The following is a 25,456-nucleotide window of genomic DNA, read 5'->3' as shown; positions in this document are numbered from 1 at the left end:
ATGTACTTAATAGTACAGAAAACCAAATGGAAATCATCAAACTGCCTAGGCTAACTAAAATACCAAGTTTTAGAAACTTTTGGTCAGTGTTGTCAATTCATTGGGTTGACATACTAGCTATCTCACATGGGAAACTCTGTTAATTATGTCTTTAAAATGATTTTTAAAGATACAATTATGTATAGTATCTTAAGTGTATAGTGAGATGAGTTTTGACAAATGTGTTTATCAATGCAACCAGAACTCCAATCAAAATCTTAAGTATTTCTATCACCCTAGAAAGTTTCTTGGTGCCGGTTTCTATTCTCCCTCCCCCTAAGAGGCAACCACTCTTCTCCTTTCTATCCCCATTGACTAGCTTATTCTACAACGTCATGTAAATGAAGTCGTACAGTATATATTCTTTTGTGTCTGGCTTCTTTCTCTTAACGTAGTGTTTTTGAGATTCACCTAAGTTGATTGTATATATCAGTGGTCCTCTCTCTCTTTTATTTAAATTGCTGTGTGATATTTCATTGTATGAGTATTTATGTATCCATTTTGGCCATAAATATTTGACCTTTCAATTTTTTTCTGCTACAAAAAGGCTGCAATGAATATTCTTGTACAAGTCTTTTGGTAGCCATGCAGTTTCATTCCTTAGGGGCAAAATACTAGGAGTGGGTTTACTGGATTATAAGGTAAATGTACGTTTAATTTTAGTGATATTTGTCTTGATTAATTGATGAGAAAAATGATTGTCACTTAATATACGCAGAGCCCTTTGTGTTGAAATGGTTGACTGTGTGGTTATTTCACTCACTGCATTTGTTTAGGAAAAGCGTAAACTTGCACATTCCTTGGGTTTGTTTCAATGTTTAGGTGAAATCTGATAACGAATATGAGATCCATTTTTACTAGTAGCTCTTTATTTGTCTTTTACCCCCACTTTTCTAATGGACTATTTTAGAAGAAATGGAGCTGTCACCCACATCAAGATTCAGAACACTGGTGATTACTATGACTTGTATGGAGGGGAGAAGTTTGCCACTTTGGCTGAATTGGTCCAGTATTACATGGAACATCATGGGCAATTAAAAGAGAAGAATGGAGATGTTATTGAGCTCAAATATCCTCTGAACTGTGCAGATCCTACCTCTGAAAGGTCAGTTACATTTTCGTAACTGCAGAGTCTGCATCCCTCCCACGCCATAGGTGTGAGGTGAATGCATTATGGGGGTTTGACTTCTGTTTCTCAAACTGTAATCTTAAAAGTGTTACTAAAGTAAGAGTAATAGGATCAGATTATTCTCAGAGGGGCCTTTTCTGGCAAAAGCTTCAGTCAGTGTTACTTACACTCGTTCTACAGAAGTCTCAGACTATTCCTGTATATACTTGATACATGCAATAATTTTAAGATTATTGACCTTGAGCGTTATCGAACTTTGAGCGTTAGGAGAGGAAAACAAATGATAATGGGAACACCAAAATAGCAGTTCCCCGTAGTAGCTTCTGACCAGCTATTCAGCAATGCCACCAACAGATGTCAGTTTAAGCTCAGAAGTGGGAAAGCAGAGGACTCGGTCAGATTTTTCATCAGTTCTTTTATGTTATACCCACAAATGTGTGAGAATGACCCTAATTAGAGGGAATCGTATTATTTCAGAGATCTTTCCCCAGTGTTGGAACTAAGCTGATGAAAGCTGGGGCTTGACTTAACTTGCATTAATTTTATTGGTTTTCTGCATTCCCAGTCTCTTCTCTCTGACTCTGTACCAAATCAGGGTCTCTTAATTAGGTTTGAATATTTTCTGTCTTCAAGTAGGTTTCTTCTACTTACACCTTCGTGTCACTGGTATTTTATGCTGATAATTTGTTTTCCAGCCACATTATTAAGCAAAAGGCTGTCAGCCAACTCTGTGCAGTTTATTTAATTTTACTCTGTTCAGTTGAGGGTAGATGAAAAATACCTCGAAGTATATTCCTTTAGTGTTGAGCCATTAGCACTATGTGCTGTGATCATGCTTATTTCCTCACCAAGATCGTGAGGGAAAAAGCCACATTATTAATATGACTATGTTAAGATGTTTTCTGTAGTAACTTAGAGTAGCACTGTTTCACAGTCTGACCTCAGACGGCCTACATTAGGACTCTGGTGTGCTGGTTAAAAATGCAGATTGCTGGGCCCCATTCAGACTTAGTGTATTGGTATCTCTCATTGTGAGGCATGGGAATTCACATTTTTAGCAAAATCCCTTGCCTCTACTCCAAGTCTTACGTGCATTAAAATTTGAAATGATGACCCAGTGGATAGTACAAGGATGTTGACAGCAAACTTGGAGGCTATTGAAGTATAAATTGGAAATCTGGAAAAGCTTGGAATGCCTGAACTAATTTATAATGAAGATCCTTTTTAATGTAGTGTTTGCATGCCAAAGCAAGGGCAAACATTCAGATGGTTCTCTGTCGCTACCATAACTCTCTATTATAACTTCTTTAAATGACTGTAATTAAATAGTTGGTCCTTTTAGGGTTTGGCAGTAGAGAAATGACAAACTGCCTTTTTAAAAGATGGGGTATTTAAAAGAAAATAGGAAAGATTGAGGATATTTGCCTCCAAATGATTGTGGGCTCATTTAAGGAGTTTAATGGTCATTCTTTTTTTTTTTTGGCCGCACCACGTGATCTGTGGGATTTTAGTTCCCTGACCAGGGACTGAACCCTGGCCATGCCAGTGAAAGCCCGGAATCCTAACCATTGTCATTTTTCCTGCCTGCTTGGGATGCAAATTCTGTCTTATGTGGAATGGATCAATCTCTTGGAGGAACGTGTCTGTTTTTAATTGTGTTGAGTAGAGGTGACTGTACGGTAGTTTTGTGAAAGAATGTTGTGAACGCATGGCAGAACTCAATTGATTTTTCATTTAAAAAAATTTAGGTGGTTTCATGGACATCTGTCTGGGAAAGAAGCAGAGAAATTATTAACCGAGAAAGGAAAACACGGTAGCTTTCTTGTGCGGGAGAGCCAGAGCCACCCTGGAGATTTTGTTCTCTCTGTCCGAACCGGAGATGACAAAGGGGAGAGCAATGACGGCAAGTCTAAAGTGACCCATGTTATGATCCGCTGTCAGGTAAAACCCGGATTGAACTGTGGGTCTGGCGAAACGTCATCTTTGGGTGGTTTTTTGGCTGGGAGAAGACCGACACCATTACTTCCAAAGTCATTTAGTTAAGGGCTTCTACACTTTTAGTACCTTGTTAATTATAACTGTTTCATCATTTCCGAACTTTATTAAATTACTTATTTCCTCTCTATCTCTGGCAGATTAAGTCATGCCTCAGTACGTCACCTTCTGCCCTGCAGTATCTTTTTTTTCTCTTTGGCTGCATCACGCAGCTTATAGGATCTTAGTTCCCCGACCAGGGATTGAACCTGAACCCTTGGCAGTGAAAGCATGGAGTCCTAACCACTGGACCGCCAGGGAATTCCCAGCCCTGCAGTATCTCAGTCTGTGCTTGGTTACAGCTGGAGTCTGCCTCTGTCTCAATTTCTAAAGCGATGGCCTCAGCTTCTCCCTTGGGTCAGCACAGTCTAGCCTGTGACTACATGTACTTTCATATTATAGAATTCTGGTTAAGGCCGGGAGAACTGAACTCACCATTTCTTGTTTTTAATGTGATGGCTAGACCAGGGAGGTTGGTTCTCGGTCAACTACATCAAACTTTGTTTTGACATAGTTTCCTAAATAGCAACTGTCTATTATTGCTTCGGTTTTTCAATAAGATTAAAAAAAAAAAACCCAAAAAACCCAGCTTTATTGAGATATAATTCACACACCATACAATTCACCCTTTTAAAGTGGACAATTTGGTGGTTTTTAGTATACTCACAAATTAGGCAGCCAACAACGTTAATTCCAGAACATTTTCATCACCCCAACAAGAAACCCTGGGTTCATTACCAGTCCCTCCCCATTTTTCCCCCTCCCCCCAGCTCTTGGCAACCACTAACCTCTTTGTTTCAATGGATTTGCCTATTTTGTATATTTTATATAGATGGAATCATGTAATATGTGGCCTTTTGTGACTGACTTCTTTTACTTAGCATGTTTTTCAAGGTTTATCCATGTTATAGCATGTGTCAGTAAACTCTTTATTGGCAAACATTTTGTTGTATGGATATGTACCACATTTTGTTTATCCATTAAAAAATTAATGGGCATTTTGGCCCATTAATTATTATGAATAATGCTGCTATGAATATTTATATACATTTATGTATTTATCATTTTGTGATAGTCTCTGTTTGATGAGACATCATGTTCATATTTTCTTTTAATTTATACTTTCCTTTAGTTCTTTGAATATATTTATACTAGCTGGTTTAAAGTCTTTGTCTGGGCTTTCTCAAGGACAGTTTCTGTTGAATGCTTCCCACCCTCCCCCCAAGTATGGACCATATTTTCTTGTTTCTTTGCATGTCTCATAAGTTTTTGTTGGAAACTAGGCATTTTAAATAATATAATATAAATCCTTTGCCCTCCTTTCTCAGGCAGTATTATTTGTTGTTGCTACTTTTTCTTCTTCCTGTAGTTGTTGTTGCTGTTTGTGTGTTCAGTGACTTTCCTGTCTTTGTCTTGTGTGGCCACTGAAGTCTTTGCTTGGGTAGCTTAGTGATCAGTTAATGATGGAACAGAGATTTCCTTAAATGCCTTGAAACATTAAATCTCCCAGCCTTTGCCAGGGAGGCTCTGTGTGTGTGTGTGTGTGTGTGTGTGTGTGTGTGTGTGTTGGGGCACGACTGCCTTCGGTGCTCTGGCACCTTAAAACTCTGCCTTAGTCTTCACTTCCTGCTTGCACAGAACCTCAGGATGAGCTAGACGTAAAGATTAGGGCCTTTTTGGATCTTTCCTGGACTTCACACAGCCATGCACGTGCACATGCACATGTCCTTCTAGATTCTCAAGGGTATGTTGGAGGTTTTCAGAGCCCCCTGTGGACGATGTCTGGGTTTTCCTTTTAAGCTTTTGATCAGTCTCTTATTTGCCCTGACTGGTATTGCTGCCTTAGGCCACTGTGATATTAAACAATTGCTGCTGATTGTTTTTGGGAGATCCCCTGAAGGCCGGCTGAGTAAGCTGTAAGTCAATCAAATAAAGACAAGCTCTGAAAATAAGGCTTTCCCAGGGAGCTGCTAAACAGATCAGTGATAATTGTCTAGGGATAGGTCTGGAAAGAGCTCCAAATCCATCTGTCTACTCCAGTTATGCTAAGCTGCTTTGTTTTCACAGCTACTGTGGTTATGAGACTATTGGTTTTCAAGGCTACCAAGAAGCTGGGGAGAGGTAGGTGGGAATAGGGCAAGTTAAAAGGCCACAATTTGTTGTTCTCATCAAGGTCCAATCTTTTTCTTGAATAAATGCTCCTTGAACTTTATTGGTTAATTTTCAGAGCTCTGAAAAAGTTGATGACAATTTTTGCCAGGGTTCTTGTTACTTTTGTGAAAGAGCAGATTTTCAGAGGTCCTTACTCTGTCATTCTGAAAGTGCTTCTTCCCCCTTCACTCGATTTATTTTTAAATAAAAGGTCATACCCAAATATCTTCATGTATCATTTCTAGGGTTTTGTATTTTCTAAGTTTAACCATTTTCCTGTTGTTTTCCTGAAACAGCCTATTCTGGTCTCCTTGTCAGAAAAAATTTCCTGGTCTCTGTTTATAATTTCCCTTTTAAATTTTCATTAGAAGATGGAAGTAAAGGTTTGTATATTGGACTTCAGTGCTGCCTCACCAGCCTTAGAGCTTGTTGTGTTTCAGAGAGAAGTAGTTATTTATCTTCTGTTCAGCAGCCTTGTGTATAGTCACTTAGCCTAGAGTATAAGTAAATAGTAAATATGGTTTTTCTTTTTTTTTTTTTCTAGGTATTTAGTTAACCTATGAGGGAGAAACTTTTTTGTGGCCTAGTTAATGTTGGATACTTATTTAGAGCTTCTCACACCTCACAATGAACTCTTTTACATTGGATCTGCTTCTCCATTTTCATCATCTTTGTTGCTTCCCTTTCTTTGTGCTCTTACAGCTCTTCAATCTTTCCATTATTGGGGGAGAGTTAGTCTCTGTACTTGAGTTGGGAAAAACAGTAATTTAACATAAAGGTCATGAACATAATTTTTTTTTTGTCTTGAAAGGAACTGAAATATGATGTTGGTGGAGGAGAACGGTTTGACTCTTTGACAGATCTCGTGGAGCATTACAAGAAGAATCCTATGGTAGAAACATTGGGTACAGTACTACAGCTCAAGCAGGTAAGCATTTTGGAAAGCTAAACTCCCCCTCCTTATAGAGTTTAAGAAGTCCGAACATAGAATATTCCAAACAGACAGAAGTAGAATAGTATCGTGAACCTCCATGTACCCATCACCCAGCTTCAATTACGATCAACTCATCAAATCTTGTTTCATTTATTACTCCACTCACTACCTTCTTCTTGTAGTATTTGGAAACAAATTCTAGATAGTACATCATTTTCATGATTATCTCCGTATGTAATTCTAAAAGGCCTTATGGAGTTTTTAAAGCAAAGTTTTTATCAAATTTTCATTGTAGATGCACCTTTGGTTACCTTTAGGTGATCATACCTTTACATTTTGGAGTTATTGCTGTTTCAAAGCTCACACTTATTACTTAGTGGCAAATGATACCATCTCTAACATTGTGGTCTATTTATAAAGAAAAATAGGTTTGAATTTATATCAGCAAAGTATGTGGAGATTGAAGAAACATATATTTCCTGAAAGAACAGAAAGGAAAGTGAAACTCTATTTGAAAACATTTACTGTGAACTTCCTGTCCTTGCCTCTTTGAACACCAACATAGAAGTCTTTTTTTTTTTTTGCATTAACACTTTTTTTCTGTAATACTTTCTTCATTTCACACCAACTGCTGAATTTGATTAGCCCCTCAACACAACTCGTATCAATGCTGCTGAAATAGAAAGTCGGGTTCGAGAACTAAGCAAATTAGCTGAGACCACAGATAAAGTCAAACAAGGCTTTTGGGAAGAATTTGAGGTAAGTTATTAAAAATAATTTTTTTACGTGATTTATTAAATCCTGTTCTTAATGGAAGAGAAGTTGGTTTTATGTTTGGGATTGGATCTGAAAGACTCGGATCTGCGTCCTTTCTTAATTTGGCCATTGATTGACATGGAACAAGTTGCTGAGGGGGCTTTTTCAAATAGAGCTGCATTATGTTCTGGGAGAAGGGAGTTGGCAGTTAATATTACATGGATGAGCCAATAGCTCCATTTGGGTCTTTTGGTTTGGACTGCTGGCAAAACCCCAGAAAAAGAAAAGAATCTAATTCTTCGGAAGATTTCCAGCATTGGCTGTGGTCTTTAGAAAGAATCTATGGCTTTACTGCACTGAATAAGTGAAAGACAGTTATCTCATGGTGGCTTTAATCTGGGAGTTGAAATTTATATCTTTGAGAGGTTAAGGGAACTGATTTCTTTCCTGAAACCAGCTTGGGTAGGAGAATGTCCCCAGTGGGAGTGGGCTGTGTTCCTCTTGCACTGAAGTTTGTCACCTGCCAACTCATTGTAATCTTATTCTCTCCGTTATCATCCCTGTGACAGAAAACTTCGTCAAAAACAATTTTTTGTGTGTGTGTGCCATATTTACCTTCATAGTTATTCTTAGCATGTAGCACAGTGCCTAGTACACAGCAGAAATTCCATAAATGTTTGTTGAATGAGTATTTACATTTAGCTAATATTTATGTTATTTTATTAATACTACTCTGTTTATGGGAATGATTATTCCATACTTTTTGTAGGACTTTAGAATTCATAAATATTTGTGGAATGAATGAACAAATGAATGGCCACATGAAGTCCTTTTAACCACAGTATGTCAGATCAACTTGGTGAGATATTATTTCCACTTTACAGACAAGGAGCCTCAGACTCAGGGAGGTTAAGTAAATTGTCCAACTTCTGTACCACGAATATTGATTGAATTGCAGCACTGAGGATGTGTACAGAATAGAACAGTCATGGTCATTGCTGAACATTGCTAACCAGGGACTTGACCTCACATTTATTCTTTTATACCAGCATTGGGTTAGTCACCAAGGACACCATGGTGAACAAGATGGACAGGGTTTCGTCTTTAAGGAGCTTTGAGTTGAGAGAGGGATAAGTGCAGAAATTTTAGAAATCTTACATCAAAATTTGAATGAAAAGCCTATTTTTAAAAACTTTTTATTATGCAAAATTTCAAATATATACAGAAGCAGAGTGAATTGTATAATTATAGCAATATAAACCTATCACTCAGCATTAACAATTGTTGATATCTGGCCAGTCTTTTTATTTTTTATAAATTAATTAATTTATTTATTTTTGGCGGTGTTGGGTCTTCGTTGCTGCACATGGGCTTTCTCTAGTTGTGGCGAGCAGGGGCTACTCTTTGTTGAGGTGTGTGGGCTTTTCGTTGCGGTGGCATCTCTTGTTGTGGAACACGGGCTCTAGAGCACAGGTTCAAAAGTTGTGGTACATGGGCTTAGTTGTTCCGCAGCATGTGGGATCTTCCTGGACCAGCAATCACACCTGTGTCCCCTGCATTGGCAGGCAGATTCTTAACCACTGCGCCATCAGGGAAGCCCCTGGCCAGTCTTTTTAAACTATACCCCACTTAACTCCCCCAGCCCTGGCTTATCTTGAAGCAAATCCCAGATGTTATTTCATCTGTAACTATTTCATTAAAAAAAATTATAACCAGGATATCATTATCACTCCTAAAACTATTAACAACAATTTCTTAATATTAACACATATCGGTCACTGTTCACATTTTCTTGATACACACACACACACACACACACACACACACACACACGCAGATTGTTTGAATTGGGAAGTGTTTTTTCCCCACTTGATTTTGAAAAAAATTTGAATATAAAATAGATTTGTATAAAGAACCCCCATGTACTATTATCAGTTTCACCAGTTACCCCAGATATCACATGAAATATCATAAATATTTCAGTATTCATGGAATTCTTTAAAAATTAACCAAAACACTGCTACCACATCTAAAAAAAGATAATAAAAATTCATCAAATAGCTAGTCATTGTTCCAATTAGGATAGTTGTCTTTTTTTTTTTTTAATTTGTTTGTTGTTGGATCATTTTTCAAATAAGTTCCCCATGGATCTCTGTTTTTAAACTCTGGTTTTTTTGTTTTGTTTTGTTTTGTTTTGTTTTGTTTTGTTTTGCCGTGAGGCTTGGGGGATCTTAGTTCCCCAATCAGGGATTGAACCTGGGCCCTTGACAGTGAAAGTGCAGAGTCCTAACCACAAGACCACCAGGGAATTCCCACTGTTTTTAAAATCTTAAGCCTCTTTATATTCTTACTCTCCTTTCAGCCTCTCTATTCCATCCTTTCCCCTCCCTTCCTTTCTCTTCCACTCCCTTTTCTTCTCGCTCTGTATTAGTCCATTCAGCTGATATAACAAAATACCATAGACTGGGTGGCTATACACAACTGAAATATATTTCTCAGAGTTCTCCGAATTCTGGAGTTCTGGAGGCTGGATCTGAGATCATGGTGCCAGTATGGTCCGGTGAGGGTCCTCTTCCAGATTGGCAACTTCTCATTGTATTCCCTCCTGACAGAAGGGGTGAGGGAGCTCTGTGGGCCTTCTGTATGAGGGCACTAATCCCATTCATGAGGGCTCCACCCTCCTGACCTAATCACTTCCCAAAGGCCTCACCTTCTAATACCATCACCTTGGGCATCAGGATTTCAACATAGGAATTTTGGGGAGACACAAACATTCAGACCATAGGACCCTGTTTTTTGTTACTGTTTTTGTTATTGGAGAAAGCAGGTCCTTTGTCCAGAGAGTTACTTATGATCTGGATTTTTCTGAGTGTGTCTCTGTGGTGGATTTTAACACCTTTCTCCCCTGTATTTCTTGTAAGTTGATCTATCTAGATACTTTGTTAGATCCAGTTTTTCTTTGGGAAGACTACATATGAGATGGTGTGTCAGGAGGTGCTTATGTCCTGTTGCTTCTCTTTTTATTTTCTAAGGAGCAACTGGTAATTATTGCCTAGATCCATTCACTTATAAGGTGTGTAATAACTTTATCATTCGTCATTATTAGCTGGAATATTTCTATAAAGATAAGCTTTTTGTCACCAAGGCAGCATATATGCTTGATTCTTTCCTGTTTACTAAGTAGTTTTAAAAATAGTGTTCTCCAAAAAAAATTTTTTTTATCAATATGTACTTATGGATTTTTAAAACATATTTAGTGTGCTTCTATCTATGGCATTTATTATCACTTCTGTTGCTCAAATTATTTTAGCTTTGACCAGTGGGAGCTTCTGCAAGCTGGCTTCTACTCGTTCCTATACAACTCTGGTAGTTTTTGCTAGATTCCTTACTTTCTGGTGTAATAAGTTGTTACAGTGTAATACATTTCCCATGTCAGAACTGGAATCAGTCATTTCTCCAAGGAGTGAGTTAGCTTTTCTCTCATTTTCCTCCCTTTCTTCCTTCCTTCTCTTTCTTCCTTTCCTGGGAAGTGGTATTTAGAGACTACAGTCTGGGAGCCAGAAGTGTTTATTGTTGTCAGGTTGGTTATTTCTATCTCAATGGGTGGAGCTAGAAAAAATTGTCTTCTTGAAATAAATTATGAGTCCAAATGATACTTCCAATTCAAATTTAGGACTCAGACTAATAAGACTTCCGTTACCCCCAATAATATCATTACTGAAAACAGTTTAATATATTTTTTTTTTTTGCGGTACGCGGGCCTCTCACTGTTGTGGCCTCTCGCGTTGCGGAGCACGGGCTCCGGACACGCAGGCTCAGCGGCCATGGCGCACGGTCCCAGCCACTCCACGGCATGTGGGATCTTCCCGGACTGGGGCACGAACCCGTGTCCCCTGCATCGGCAGGTGGACTCTCAACCACTGCGCCACCAGGGAAGCCCAACAGTTTAATTTTTTTTCCAGCTTTTATTTTTTAATCCTTAGGGTAGATCCTTCAGAGATGTATAGTCAAATTACTGTGCTTTCAACTCATTTGTAATAGTTCTTCTCTATGTGTTTATATACTAACTGGATATACAACTAGGTTATTCGTTTCATTTTATGTTTGGATTTCAGAAATTTCTTTCTATAAAATTTTATTTACAATTATATAAAATATTGCCTTTGATTCTAAAGTCAAATATAAAAAGTACATTCAAAGAAGTTTATCTTCTATCCCTGTCTTTTCCTCCTTATATTTATAGCCATTTAAAAAAAAAGTTGAAGTTCATCATTACCTTTCAAAAAGTATAAGCAAATATATATCTGTAATTTCATAACCCATCCTTTCATGGATAAATAGTAGCATAATTTTACATACTTTTTTCCAACTTCTTTTTTTTTTATTACATTGGAGATCACTCCACAGTAGTATCTACAGATAGTCTTCATTCATTTTTACTGCACAGTACTCCACTGTGTGGATGTACCATAGTTTATTCAACCTGTTGACGAGCATTTGGATAGTTTCCAAATATATTACAAAGAAGATACAATGGATAGCCTTGTGCCTGCATATTTTTCTCTTTTTGCTGATTACTGTTAATATTAACATTTTTTTGATATTCTGTGTTAAAAAAAAGTGCTGGGGCTTCTCTTTTTTTTTTTTTTTTTTTTTTTTTTTTTTGCCGGGCCGTGTGGCTCGCGGGATCTCAGTTCCCGATCAGGGATTGAACCCAGGCCACAGCAGTGAAAGCGCCGAAACCTAACCAACTGCACCACCAGGGAACCCCCTACTCATCTTTAATTTTTATTATATATCCTACGTGATTTTGGTTAGCATATTTAAAGTCTGAAAAGTATTTTTAATTAAAATTAAAAGATATCAAACCTTTTTGGTAAATACAAGAAGTGAGCTAGGGGCTTCCCTTGTGGTGCAGTGGTTAAGAATACGCCTGCCAGTGCAGGGGACACGGGTTCGAGCCCTGGTCCGGGAAGATCCCGCATGCCGCGGAGCAGCTGGGCCCATGTGCCACAATTACTGAGGCCCAGGCACCTAGAGCCCATGCTCCGCAACAAGAGAAGCCACCACAATGAGAAGCTCGCGCACCGCAGCGAAGAGTAGCCCCTGCTTGCTGCAGCTAGAGAAAGCCCGACGCAGCAACGAAGACCCAAAGCAGGCAAAAAATAAATAAATTAATTAAATTAAAAAAAAAAGTTAGCTATTTTTAAAAAAAATTTTAATTATTTATTTTTGGCTGCATTGGGTCTTCGTTGCTGAGCGCGGGCTTTCTCTAGTTGCGATGAGTGGGGGCTACTCTTCATTGCAGTGTGTGGGCTTCTCATTGCAGTGGCTTCTCTTGTTGCAGAGCACAGGCTCTAGGCGCGCGGGCTTCAGTAGTTGTGGCTCGCGGGCTTTAGAGCACAGGCTCAGTAGTTGTGGCGCACGGGCTTAGTTGCTCTGCAGCATGTGGCATCTTCCTGGACCAGGGCTCGAACCTGTGTCGCCTGCATTGGCAGGCAGATTCTTAACCACTGCGCCACCAGGGAAGTCCCAGTGAGCTATTTTATAATCTAGTCCCATTTTTATGTTACACTTCAAAATAGCTGAGGCCATCATTTTGCACAGACCACTTTTCATATAAAGTGACTATGAACTTTAAAAAAATTACAGCAGCAAATTGGGTATCTGGTGCAGTGGTGGATTCTTTAAGTTCACTTAGGCAATGCTTAGAGAAACAAAGTCAAACCTTCCTACAGCTTGTGGCAGTAGGGAGTTTTTTATGATCCCTTTGGCGGGGTCAGGATAGAACTCAGAAGGAAATCCTAGCCTGACTTTTCTGGCCATGGAAAAAGGTTGATTCTAAATGCTGATCTGATGGTTTCAGTCCGTGACATCTGAAATTCAGTTCATCTTTTATACATTATTAACAACAAAATGGGGGAAAACTGAGTTGGCTTTCAGGGGAAATGGAAAAAAACAAGATCACATCTGTACTCTACTAAGTCCTCTGTAGATGTCAGGCTGGGGTGATAAATTGTCAGGCACTAAATCAGGGCATTAACGTTTCATTTAAACTGAAGCTAGATCCAAATAGCTGATGGCCTGCTTTCTAGATCTCTTATGTACCTGCTTCTTAAATCCAGTCAGTTTTCAAAAAATTGCCCTTTAAGGTTGGGGCCAGGGGAATAAGGCTGAGAACAGAATGAACCATTATAGAAGAACTTAGGTATGTGGAAGCAGAGACTCATTAAAATCTAAATCCTCTGAAGCTGAAGTTTGATCCAACAGCAAGGCAGTAATTATTTTAGTGATTGTATCTTAGTTGTTTCCCAGAAGGTGATAAATTTGGGATCAGTTCCTTCTTACTGTGTGTTCTGGTGGTCTTTAAAGTGAACCAAAGCTCTAAATTGCAATGCCACTGATAATTTAACTCTGATAGCTATGTTTTGTTTGTCTGTATGCCCGGCTTCTCGTTTTCTGTGAAACTCTTTGTGTTCTTTTGGGTAATTTTCCCCTAGAAGACACTTACAAATTACTTCCGATTTTGATGCATCTTAAAATACGAAGTCTCTTGTGAAGCTCTTTGGTTCTTTTCTCCTTTGCTCCTGAAATAAATTCAGGTTGGTGGTTTTCTTCTAGGGTATGTGGTCTGGTCAAAACATTGCAAACCCAAGTTTTTAATTTTTCCTATAGAGTCCCCATTTTTTTTCCTGTGGTAAAATGAGATTGTCCTTTTCTGTAAACATCTTTTGTCTCCTGCATATCTCTGCCATGACTGTAAAGAAGTGGAAAGTATTTCTAGATTTGTTGAAATGAAGTAAAGTTCTGTCAAAATGAGACGGACACTAAATAACTGATCAGGCAGGTTTTGATCCTGCAATTTTGTCCCTGCGTTGTGCAAGTTACCCGAAACCTGAATTCAGCCCTTGTGTGTCACCGTGAGAGGCATATCGCATGGCTGCATTTATAGGGTATCTGCCCTCTCTCTGTGCCTGTTCTTCCCTTTGAGTCTCTAGACCTGAGTTGCCAAGGGGCACTGTGAGTTGAGCCTGGACGTCATCTGACTGCAGGACCCAAGTTGAGGATGGAAATCTTGCTGTTGATTGTCCTTCGGCTGCCAGACTTTGCCTTCACCCTCCTCTTCCATCTCACTGCCCCCTCTGTATCCAGAACCCCGGCTCTCCACACACCTGCTTCGTTCTTCTTTCCCTGCGGAAGGTTTCTTTGCTTCTTGACTTACGAACTTTACTTCTTACCCCTTTCAGATATTGAAACTGGCAACTTTCAGTCATTGTATCAAAGTCTCAGCGATTTTCACTGGCTCAGACGCCATCCATCTCTGGTCCAAGGACACCATCACATAGAACAAAGACATCTTCATGGACCACTGTGTTTGGGGAAAAATAGTTCTCAGATGAAGGTTATAGGGAATTGGGCAGACATCCCCAAAATATCTCCCCCAAACAGTAGCCATTGGTGGTGGCAGTGATTAATTTGTTCATTCATTTAACAAATATTTATTAAGCACAGACTCTATGCTGGAGTCTCTGTTCTAGGTTCTGGGGATGTGGCAGAGAACAAGTCATAGTCTTTATCCTTGTGGAGTCAGTTGGGAGAGACAGACAGTAAACAAAGGAGCAGGTAAGTATTCATTATGTGAGATGGTGATAAATGTTGTGAAGAAAATAAAGTAGGGGAAGATAAAAAGGGTGTGCTGATGGGGGCATCACCATTTTATATAGAGCTCTCTGACAGAGTGGCATTTGGGTGGAGACCTGATGGAAATAATGGAGCAAGGCATGCAGATAACCTCAAGAAGAACATTCCAGGCAAAGGGAACAGCAAGTGCAAAGGCCCTGAAGTGGGAATGTGCTTAATGCGCGTGGTGCGCAATCAGCGGACAGGCCAGTACTATCAGAGGAGGGTGAGCAAGAGGGAACGTAGGTGGAGCCATGACGGAGGGGTCAGATCCCACAGGGCACTGTGGTCAGGGTAAAGCTGTTGGCTTTTACTTGGAGTAAGATGGAAAATCTAAGGAGAGTTCTGAGCACAGGAGTGAGGTGATCACTCAGGTTGCCACACGGAGGACAGTCTGCAAGGAGAAGGACAGAAGCAGGGAGATGGGCAGGGAGGCAAATTGCAATAATTTGAACAGGGAAATAATGTTGGCTTTGACCAGGGCAGCAGCAGCGGAGGTGCTTGAGAACTTGAGACTTTTTTGAAGGTAGAATTGTCAGTATTTGAAGGTAGAGTTGACAAATTGTATGGTTAAGATAGAGGTGAGGCAGGATAAGGTGAAAGTTTTTGGCTTGAGCGATTAATTAGTAGGATGGACTTACCGTTTGCTTAGATGGGGAAGAATGGAAGGAATGGGTTTGGCGGAGACTCGGAGGGATGAGTTTTGGGGGAAACTGGGAGGGATGGGTTTCGGGGCAAGTGATCAACTTCCATTTTAGACATGTTAAAGTCTGAACTGCCTATTACATACCTAATGGGAATATGATTCTTCAGCTAATTCAATTGTGTTACAGGTGGGATTACACTAGAATGTTCTTCCTTCCTCACTTCACCTTGCTAACGTCTCTTCATTCTTCAGTTCCCAGCATCAGGGTCATTTGTCATTTTCTCAGGGAAACCTCCTTGATCCCTGTCCCTATGCCTGGATTGATTCTTCCTGTTATATGTGCACATAGCAGCAGATCCTTTCCTTTGTAGAGTTTACCATCCTTGGAATTCATGAATAATTTGTGTAGTTATTGGTTTAATGTTTGTTTCTTGTCACTGTGAATCCACAGAAGCAGATGGCGTTACGAGGTCTGTTGGAATAGAAAGAGGTCTTGTTCAAATGAAACTGTTGGTGAAAAAATGAAGAGACAAACTTTGATCCTGCTGTTTTATGTCTGCTGTGTGCATATTAACTAAAAACATAGTCGGGGTCAGTCTGTGGGCCTCACAAGGACAGATAGTCCTGTTTTGTTCACTGTAGCCCCAGAATCCAGCAGAGAGCCTGGCACACAGGAGGCACAAAATAAGTATTTGTGTTGTGTTGAATCTGAGCTGTTTTCCATAGCAAGAGAGACTTGTATTGGCTTCAGACCCTTTGCTTATATTCAATAGGGAACAGCTTTCTGATGCTTAAAAAGTGTGGAGGAATGTTCCAGGCTTTGCTTTGAGATGTTCGTCTTTATTCCCATGCAGTTTTCATTTGGAGCCCCTGTTTGAGGCTTGGTGAATGCACATTTTAGTCTCTGAGACCCCTCTACACACTTGCTTAAAAGGATGTCATTCAGGGTCGCAGTAATGAATTTCAGGCAGATTTTAGTTTTGAACCCTCTGTTTCTGATTTAAAAAAAAAAACACAGTACACACAGACAAACCTTCCACAACACCTTTTTAACTGGGGTTCTATTTTCTCAGCTCTTTAAAGCTTATTTTCCTTAGTAATTGGGTTTTTTTTTTTTAAAGCCCAGCCTCCTTCTGTTATACAAGCCTCTCTTCCCTGTCATGGTCTGAAGCTGTGCTCCGTTTGCATGGGCATCGCAGGCATTTCTCTGACAGCCACACAGATGTCCTGGATTCCACCAGCAGCTCTGCCAACCGACAGAGCTAGTGCCTTTCTTCAAACCCACAAATTCTACTTGGAGATGGTTAGGTTTTATGGAGACAAGGCTTTAACTGCACCCCAAAGCTGTGTCTCAAAAAATAATTCTTGCTGGTGATCTCTAGTGGAAATCTTCTGCTTGGTGACTAAGCAAAGCCATATTGAACAGCTACCACAACCAGGGCTCCAGCCTCATGATTAAAAATGCTCCGGGAGGGCAGCCTTGAGCTGTCACCAGGCTTTTCCATGCAGGCCTGAGCTCCCGGCTGCTTGATAGAAGGGCTGCTCCCTTCTGGTGGGCAGAGCATCACAGTGGCTAAGGGGTTTTATTCCACAAGCTCCATTCTGGAGAAATTCCTTTGTTTCCTTTGAACTATTTCTCTTTCAGCCCACTCCACCACCACCACCACCCCCGCCCGCCCTTGCTTTTGTTCTATGCCCCTCCAGTGTCAGGTTTTTCTCTTTAGAGTTGTTTTCATTTGCTGGAGATGCTTGACATCTTTACAGAGAATTGAAGAACCAAAGGTGCTTCCAGGTGCTTTCACATCTCTGCTGTACCTTCCCCTTTGCCTTTGAACAACCTTGCTGCTTTCCGCACTGTGGGCCTGTGTTGCAGCCTCCATTTCTTCTTAGCCCCTTTCTTCTTTAACCTTGGAATGTGACAGCCCACAGTATGCTGAAGTAACACTTTGAGAAGACACCAGTGGCTTTCTTATTAAGATTAAAAAATAATCCTTTCTCTGGCCTCTTTCTTCCGTGAGCCGCTCTTGAGACAGCTGTCCAGTTCCTCATTCCCACCATTTTCTTGTTTCTCTGATCCGCAGCGGCATGTGCCTGGTTTATTCCTTCCTCCCCTCCCTTGTGCTCTTCTTGCTGTTCGTTGCTTTTTCTTCTCCCAACCAGTTAACTCTGGTGGTTCTCCAGGACATGGTCTGGGCCCTCTGCTTATCTTGCTTTAAACTTGCTCTTCACTGAGGAGCACATCCATTTTCACCCTCCTCTGATTACCGCTAAGTTTGTGTTGCTTTCCATTCACCAGGTCTGGTTGATTTTTCTTTCCTAGTTGTCTTTGTGGTCTTAGAGGGAGGAAAGAAATTAGCATTTATTGTCTGCTTGGTGCTGCATTTTGGGCTAGGGAAATCATCTCATTGCATCCCCAAATCTTATGCGGTAGGTAGATCTTGTGTCCCGGGGTGCTCTGAGAGATCAAGGCACCTGCCCAGGACTGCCCAGGTGGGCAGCAGCAGAGACAGGAGTCTCGCCTGATGCCAGGGGTGCAGGCTCTCATCGCCTCACAAGACACCAGCTGCCGTTTTACTCTCGGCCTCTGCCCTTCCATTTGCCCTTCATGCTAATCTACTCTCAGCATTTCTCCTGTCACTCTTCTGCTCAAAAACCTTCAGTGGCTCCCGATTTCCCACCAGAGGCATAGCATTTTCATTTTGAATATGAAGACACTGAAGCCCAGAAGAAGGGAGGAAGTTGTCCCCAAGGATGTGGCTAGCAAGTAGTTGGCTGCGGTTTGAACTTCCAGAACTTCTGACTCTAAGTCTACCGTGCTGTGCTCCTCAGCCGTTGAAGATCTCCTGCCCAGTTCTCAAGGCCCCCCATCTCCCCATCTAACCTCATTTCCCACACTGACAGAACTCAGCTTCCAGACTCTTTGACCAGTTTCCTTCACCCTAACTCTGAGGCCACTAACTCTGGCCTCTTAGCCACCTTTGCTTATGTCCCTAACTTGCTGGGATGTTTTCCTCCCTTCCTTGTACCCATCTTAGCCCCTCACTTGCCTCAGGCCTCACCTCCTCCCAGAAACCTGCTTCACTTAGTTTTCATGGATCTCACTCCCTAAATTCCACACCACATAATTAATTACACACTTAATCATAGATTATTAATGATAGATTTGTCTTGTACTGTTTGCTGCTGTTTCCTATGTCAGAACCTGTTCTCCTCTGGGGACCGTGTCTTCTAGATTTGTTTTTCTACTTCACCTTGTTGGAGGAAGGAGGTGACTTAACTGCAAACAAGCACCTGGAAAGGAACCAAATCTTGGATTGGTTTTGTCCCTCACGGTGCTTTGTAAGTGCTTGTCCATCAGTTGGGACCTTCTCTGGTGCTGAGAATCTCCAGCTGCCCTTTCATTCCTGGATGATGCCGCGGACTCATTGGGGACGAGCCTCCCCAACTCCACCGTGGGGAAATGGTGACAGGCCGTGCAGCGTGGCATCTGGAAATGGGGGCTTTCACCTGCCGGTGGTGCCTGGTAACACCACAGAGTTTGCAGTAAAGAGGACGGAGTGAGAATTCTAGTGTTCCTCTGTGCGGAGGGCAGATGCCAAAGGGAAACAGAAGTTCATTCAGACCGGGAAGAAGGCCCAGTCTGGCGCCTGCCTACGTGGTTACTGTTGTCTTATTATTTGTGGCCCCCACCAGAGAGGCCATCTGCCTGACAGCCGTCCTCAGCCCTCTTTCTCTCCTTCAGGTGACCAGCCATGAGTGGGGTAGGGGGAGAGTTAATAGGAGCTTTTACATTTTTATCTTTTTATAATTTATAAAAACGTTCTTTTATTATTGAAGTTTTCACACACGCCAAAGTTGAGAAAACAGGACGATGGACCTTCTTTTTCCCAACACTCAGCTGTAACACTTATCAGTATTTTGTTAATCTTGTCTCTTCCCCTTGTAGCTTTGTTTTTTTGTTTTGTTGTTGTTTGTGGCCACCACTGCCGCCTGCAGTGGAAGCGTGGAGTCTTAACCACTGGATCGCCAGGGAAGTCCCTGTAGCTTTGTTTGTAAAAACACTGTACAGTTTGGTCTGGCCTTAATGGTTAGTGGCGTTATTTTTTCTTCCCTTAGCAATTTGTCCCTGTTGCTCAGAGCAGTGCAGGCAAATGGTTCTCAGGCCACTGTCCTGGCACATGGGGCTGCCTGGCTCTGCCCATTCATTTGTTGTTTGTCTGTCTTTCTTTGATCCTGTTTCTCCACTTGCATTCGTGACATTCTGGTCAAGAGCCGGTTCCAGTGGTCTTTAATCAGAGGACTTTGGAAGCCTGTGAGGGTCTCTTTCTGTCATCACGGTGACTGGGGATGCTGCTACTGGCATTTAGGCTGGAGGCTGGCAGGGGTCCAGGTGTGGGGAGCACAGATGTTCAACAGCCATAGCTGTGAGGGACCGTTCTGCATTGTGAACACCTGTTCCGTCCACACTCAGTCATGCTGCTGGGCATGCCTAATGTACAATGTGGATTGGGGATTGCCTTTCTCTTCATGCCTTTTATAAACGCTTAAAAGTTTGATATAATCCATTTGTTGATCACTGTTGATTCATGTAATCAGGTGACTGTAACTAGCCTCTGGTCCTTTCTGAGGGTTCATCCTTGGTTGCAAACCCTTTGGTTGTTTTACTTGGGAAAATGGGGTATCTTGCAGCCTGTGCCCCAGCTTTCTCTTTGCCTGTCCCACGCCTTATCGCTGGCATCCTGCCAGGCCCAGTGGAGAATGGGGATGGAGACAGTGACATTCAGCTGCAGGTCATTCACAGCTTTTGGTGCCCTGGGGGCAGCTGAGAGGGAGGTTGTAGAAGATCAACCTTGAAGGGATTGTAAACTCCTGGGGGCAGGGCTTGGTGGCTATTCTCCTGCCTCTTCCGGCCATCAGCCTGCTGCTGCTGGGGAGGAAGCGCCCCTTAGCAGGCGGTAGCTGATTATCTCGGGTGCAGTCGGGGAGCCTCTGCAGGCAGAACATGGAAAGTGACAACTTCTGAGTTCTTTTTATTTTCAGTCTCACTGGAGATGGATGGCAGCCTTCCACTGTGGGAAATGAAATGTGTTCAGGCAACTTGGGCCCCAGGCGCAGATGAGAATGGGCTAGTGGGCACTGAGGAAGGAGCAGGGGCTGGAGGGGGAGAGGCGCACTGTTAGTCATTACTAATCCGTGACAGCTGCCAGCCAGCCGCTGGCGGTTAGCACCCTACTGCACCCGGGACACAGGGTCCCTGGGCCTGTCCTTTCTGGAACACTCCAGGGCCCAAACTGTCTCAACTTGTGTGCTGTTCAAACCTCAAATCCACATGGAAGATGCAATTGGTAACTTAACGCAGGATGAGGGAAGACAGAGGCTGAGCTGAGTAGATGGTCCAGCCAACATGCTATGGGTATTGGTGAGGATTTCCCTGGCCTGGAACTCTGGATTATTCTAGCAGAGTGTTCTTGGTGTGTGAGATGATTTTCCGTGGCACCCCATTACAGTAAGATCGAATTAGCGAATGAGGAAGGTTTTTCTCTTTTTTAACCCTTACCCATTCCTTTTGACGTGGCTTAGGAGAAGGTCTGAGTACAGTTTTAGTATGCCTCTAACACCTACCTCTAACACCTGCCAGTGTCCCTTTTCCTTTACAGAGTCTCAGGCATGCTACAGTATCCAGGTAGAATTTGACAATATTTTGTTTTTATTATATTCCTTTTTCTGGTTACCTTCCATATATGGCAAGTGATACTGGTTTTCATGTGTGCTAGTAATATGCAGTTTCCTTTTGAAATACATTTTCTGAAGGGGGAAAAAAGAGGCTGTTAATTTAAGAAAACAATTGATATAACAGGTGATGTGCTGAGATGGCACAGCATCTTGAAGATGCTTTTCAAATGACTAAAGATCCGGAAGTGCTGTTTTAATATTTTGCCTACGTGGTTTTTCTTTATGTTGAAGCCAGGCCGACAGTGTCAGCATGGGATGCTGAGTGTGGGCCCTGTAGTGCCGAGACCATCGCCATGATGGTCTGTGGTTTGTATGTCTCCCTCCACCCCCTTCTGTATTTATTTGTTCATTCAACAGATACATTTTGAGTGCCTACTTTGTGCTGGATGCTGTGCTGTTTGCAGGCAAACAGGGGTGGTCCATGCTCTCTAATAGAAGAGACAAGATTGTAAAAACGTAGCTGGGATTCAGTGTGACGAGCGTACTCACGGAGGGATGTGCTGCAGCCCTTGAACTGGTATTGTGAGCCACAGGGAGGTCGTGCTGAGTGGGTCAGGAGAGCTTCCCAGAGGAGGAGGTATTTGGGGTGGGTCCTAATGAGTAAGTAAAATGTAACCATTCATAGGTACTCAAGGCAGAGAAAGGGAATTCTAGGCAGAGGGGATGGCATGAATAAAAACATGAAGGCCTGAAGAAACATGGTGAGTTCAAGACTCTTGTGTATATTTGGTGTGGCTAGAGTGTAGACAGTGCGCCTTAACTGTTAACACCAGCCCTATGGGGTAGGTAATTAGGATTAGCCCCACTTTACACTTGAGGACACTGAGGCATGGACAGGATAGTAACTTGGCAAAGCAGAAGCTGAGGTTAGAGGCAGGCCTCCATTAGCTCAGAGAAGGTTTCCTGAGTTGTTCTGAAAAGCGTGCATTTGATCTTGAAGGCAGAGGGAGAAACTGAAGGTGATTAAACAGGGCGGGACTGGGTGAAATCTGCCTTTTCTAGAGATTGCTCTGGCAGTGTGCCCTCTACAAGTGAAGCGTCACTTGAAGTTTGTTCCGTAAGTGAACACTTGAATGCTTTGCTATCAAGTTTGTTTTGAATCAAGCACCTAGTTATTTCCTAGCATGTGTCCCGCCCTCCCCCCACCCCATTGTAGCTTTTGTTGATGTTGTTTCTCTTCACTTGGTTGATGTTTAAGTGATTGATTCGGTTCATAGTGTTTGAACCTCACCTTAATGTCTAATAATCAAGATCAGACTTTCTTCCTAACACAGCAATATTGCGCGGTAAGGCTGGCTCACAGTTCAGAGGAAATGCCAGCTCCAAGAAGGCAAAGGGCTGTAATTACTTAAAGTGACCTCATTTAAGAATTTTGAGTGACCGTTTGATTGTCAGAGTTCTGCATACATTGTATTTTATTTCTGTCCAGATTTCCACTGGCTGAACACTTTGGTTATGAGCTGAGTGTCAAGGCCAAATATTGCATTTTGAAACTGAGAGTCAAACTAGCAATTTAAACTCCTGACTTTCGTACCTGTCTGTGAAATTCTGATAAATGAAATGGAAATCTAACAGGGCTGCTGTGTTACAAAATACTGACTCTGCCTCTCCTTGTAGAGAAATCTCTAAGGGAAAATCATTTTAGCATATATAAATATATTAAAAAAATATATAACACACCTTTTCCCCCCCTTTTTTTAGTCTTCTTTTCACTTTCTTGATTTGCCCCATTTGTGATTTCCCATTCAAATTAGGCTTGTTTGAAACCAAGGGTCCCTTGAAGAGGCACTTGTGGTAATTTTGAAAATGAAACCTACTCCTTGAAAATACTTCAGCCTAGCTTGTCCACCTTCCTGTCTGTTTCTGCAGCTGGTGCTTCTCACCACTTCCCCACATCCTCTCTTCCCCTGGGGCCAGCTCCGCTGTGGCTGCCTAGTTTAGGCTCTTGCCCTGATCGCGTTCCCCACCTCCTTTACCTGCAGAGGTGTCCTTTCTGACCCCTCGCTTTGGGAGCCCGAGAGTTCTTCTCCTCCGTCTCTGGCTGTGGTAGAGGATAGGGGCCCCCTCCCCTCAGAGCATAGGAGAGCGGGTGTCTGTGCAGACGCAGGCTGGCTGCCCAGGGCACTGACATGGGTTTGAGGCATAGGAGGACTCTAAAGCCTTGCTAACAAAGCTTGTATGCCCATGATCTAGTGGTACCAGAACTACTTCTACTGTCCCCCAGGATCCAAATTTGAGAACTGACTTTCAGCTTGCTCTGAATTAATCAATGGTAAAAGGCAGATCATAAAATCCTCAAGAACATGGATCATATGTATTATTTGGATGCTGTATACCAATGCTCACTGGCTTTCATTCTTAATAATTGTTGTTTTAAAAGGTTTCTCTTCTTATAAATATTTATTTATTGTAGCAAATTTAGGCAAAAAACAGTTAAAAAAGAAAAAGAAAGAAAAGAAAAAGAATAATCCCACTGCTCTCAAAAAAATAATCCCCGTTACTTTTTTGGTGTACATCCTTCTGCCATTTCTTATATACACAGGTGCATGCAGACATATGGGCTTATGTAAGACACTGTTTTGGAAGTTTGACCTGCTTTTCAGTTAATACTTACTCTGATCATCATTCCAAGGCATTAAATATTCTCCTAGGATATCTTTTAAACGTCCGTAGAACATTTTTTGTATGAATGAACGGAAGTGTTTATTTAGGCAGCCCTTTCTGGTTGGACATTTATGTTGTTTCCAGTGTTCCTGCCACTCTTGATATAGCATTAAGGTGAGCTTTCTTGTAGCTATTGCCCACGACTCTGGAACATTTCCTAGGATAAATTCCCTAACGTGGAAGTGCTGGGTCAAGCTTTTCTTTTTTGAAGCTTTTGGTGCGTAATAATATTTACTTTTGTTTCTCTCTAGACACTACAACAACAGGAATGCAAACTTCTCTACAGCAGAAAAGAGGGTCAGAGGCAAGAGAATAAAAACAAAAATAGATATAAAAACATCCTGCCCTGTAAGTATCAATGTATTTCTCCATAATAGTCATTCTTGGAGGTTTTGATTCCCAGTGTCTCAGTAACTTTTCTGGGGGCCATGTGCTTTCTCAGCAGATCCAAGGCCTTAGCTTCTTTTAATTGTAAGTTGTTTCCAAAATAATCAGCTGTTTTGGGGATGGATGGCCTCATTCACTGAGTTCCTGTGATGCTGATTACGGAGTAAAATTGCCACTGGGAGGCTTAGTGTGTGGTTGTTTCCTTCTGTTAATTAATTTTGCCTGTGTAGGAGAGATCATCTCAAGGCTTGCCATCTCCCAGGGTCTCACCATCAGGCTCAAGTGTCCCAGGCTTGTGTCCTTGCTTTGCAGCGCCCAGCCCTTGGCTCTTGGGGACGGCACGCCTCCTTTCTGGGGTTCTGTTCCCTCATCTGGGGAACAGACGAGCTCCTCCTGGGGGTTCTTCCAACTGTTCCCTTCATCTTTTCTGACATCCCTCATCCCTTGAGCTCAAATTACTGGAGATTCAGGTGCATACCTATGCTTTGCTCAGAAGTAGACCTTGTGATATTCATAAAGCAGTACCTCCTTTAACACCCAGGTGCTGCCAGGTAGAGCCTGAGTTGAACTGTAGTGAAAAAGAGGCCCAGAAGGATGTAGGCCTTGGGTGAGGATCCCAGAAATGGCACCACACAGTTGTGATAGCTCACCTCCCCTGAGTGCTGTCTCTGTGCCAGACTCTGAGTCCATATCTCACTTAATCCGTATCCCATGCACACAAAGCAGGAGTTCTTATTATCCCCATTTTAGGGACCATTTTAGCAAGGTCACATGTGGGAGTGAGTGGGAGAACTGGTACTGGAGCCCCCAAAGTCACTGTTCTTAGCCCTGAGCTCTAATGCAGGGTCTCCAGAGTGGGCTGGGTAAGGCAGTCTGCTATGGGACAGGGAAGGAACATTTAGAACGTCTCTTGATTTACATCCTTTATCTAAAAAAAAAAAAAAGAAAGTAAATTTTTAATCTGATGTGCAGCTTGATGGCAGAGCGTGCATAATGTTTTTACCCAATTTAAAAATAAGGCTTGTGTGGGGCTTCCCTGGTGGCGCAGTGGTTGAGAGTCCGCCTGCCGATGCAGGGGACACGGGTTCAGGTCCCGGTCCGGGAAGATCCCACATGCCACGGAGCGGCTGGGCCCGTGAGCCATGGCCGCTGAGCCTGCGCGTCCGGAGCCTGTGCTCCGCAACGCGAGAGGCCACGACAGTGAGAGGCCCGGGTACCGCAAAAAAAATAAAAATAAGGCTTGTGTGTATCTATAATTGTATATATATTTCAGTGTTCAAAAACTTTATTATTGAAGTTTATT

General features: G+C 42.0%; 1 protein-coding gene across 2 annotated transcripts in view; it reads left to right on the top strand.

Moving 5' to 3' along the window:
* PTPN11 (protein tyrosine phosphatase non-receptor type 11) overlaps nt 1-25,456 on the top strand; it is a 78,324-nt gene that overhangs the window by 23,024 nt on the left and 29,844 nt on the right. For both annotated transcript variants that reach the window (XM_024741478.1, XM_024741477.1), the window contains exons 3-7: nt 950-1,144; nt 2,917-3,109; nt 6,165-6,281; nt 6,933-7,046; nt 24,018-24,114. In XM_024741478.1, coding sequence (XP_024597246.1) covers nt 950-1,144; nt 2,917-3,109; nt 6,165-6,281; nt 6,933-7,046; nt 24,018-24,114 — 716 coding nt within the window. The remainder of the gene's footprint in view (nt 1-949; nt 1,145-2,916; nt 3,110-6,164; nt 6,282-6,932; nt 7,047-24,017; nt 24,115-25,456) is intronic.

The sequence above is a fragment of the Neophocaena asiaeorientalis genome, unplaced genomic scaffold, assembly GCF_003031525.2.
Source record: "Neophocaena asiaeorientalis asiaeorientalis breed wild unplaced genomic scaffold, Neophocaena_asiaeorientalis_V1.1 scaffold648, whole genome shotgun sequence".
Taxonomy (NCBI): domain Eukaryota; kingdom Metazoa; phylum Chordata; class Mammalia; order Artiodactyla; family Phocoenidae; genus Neophocaena; species Neophocaena asiaeorientalis.
The sequence above is the reverse complement of the archived record's forward strand: the minus strand, read 5'-3'. Positions and strand labels throughout refer to the sequence as shown.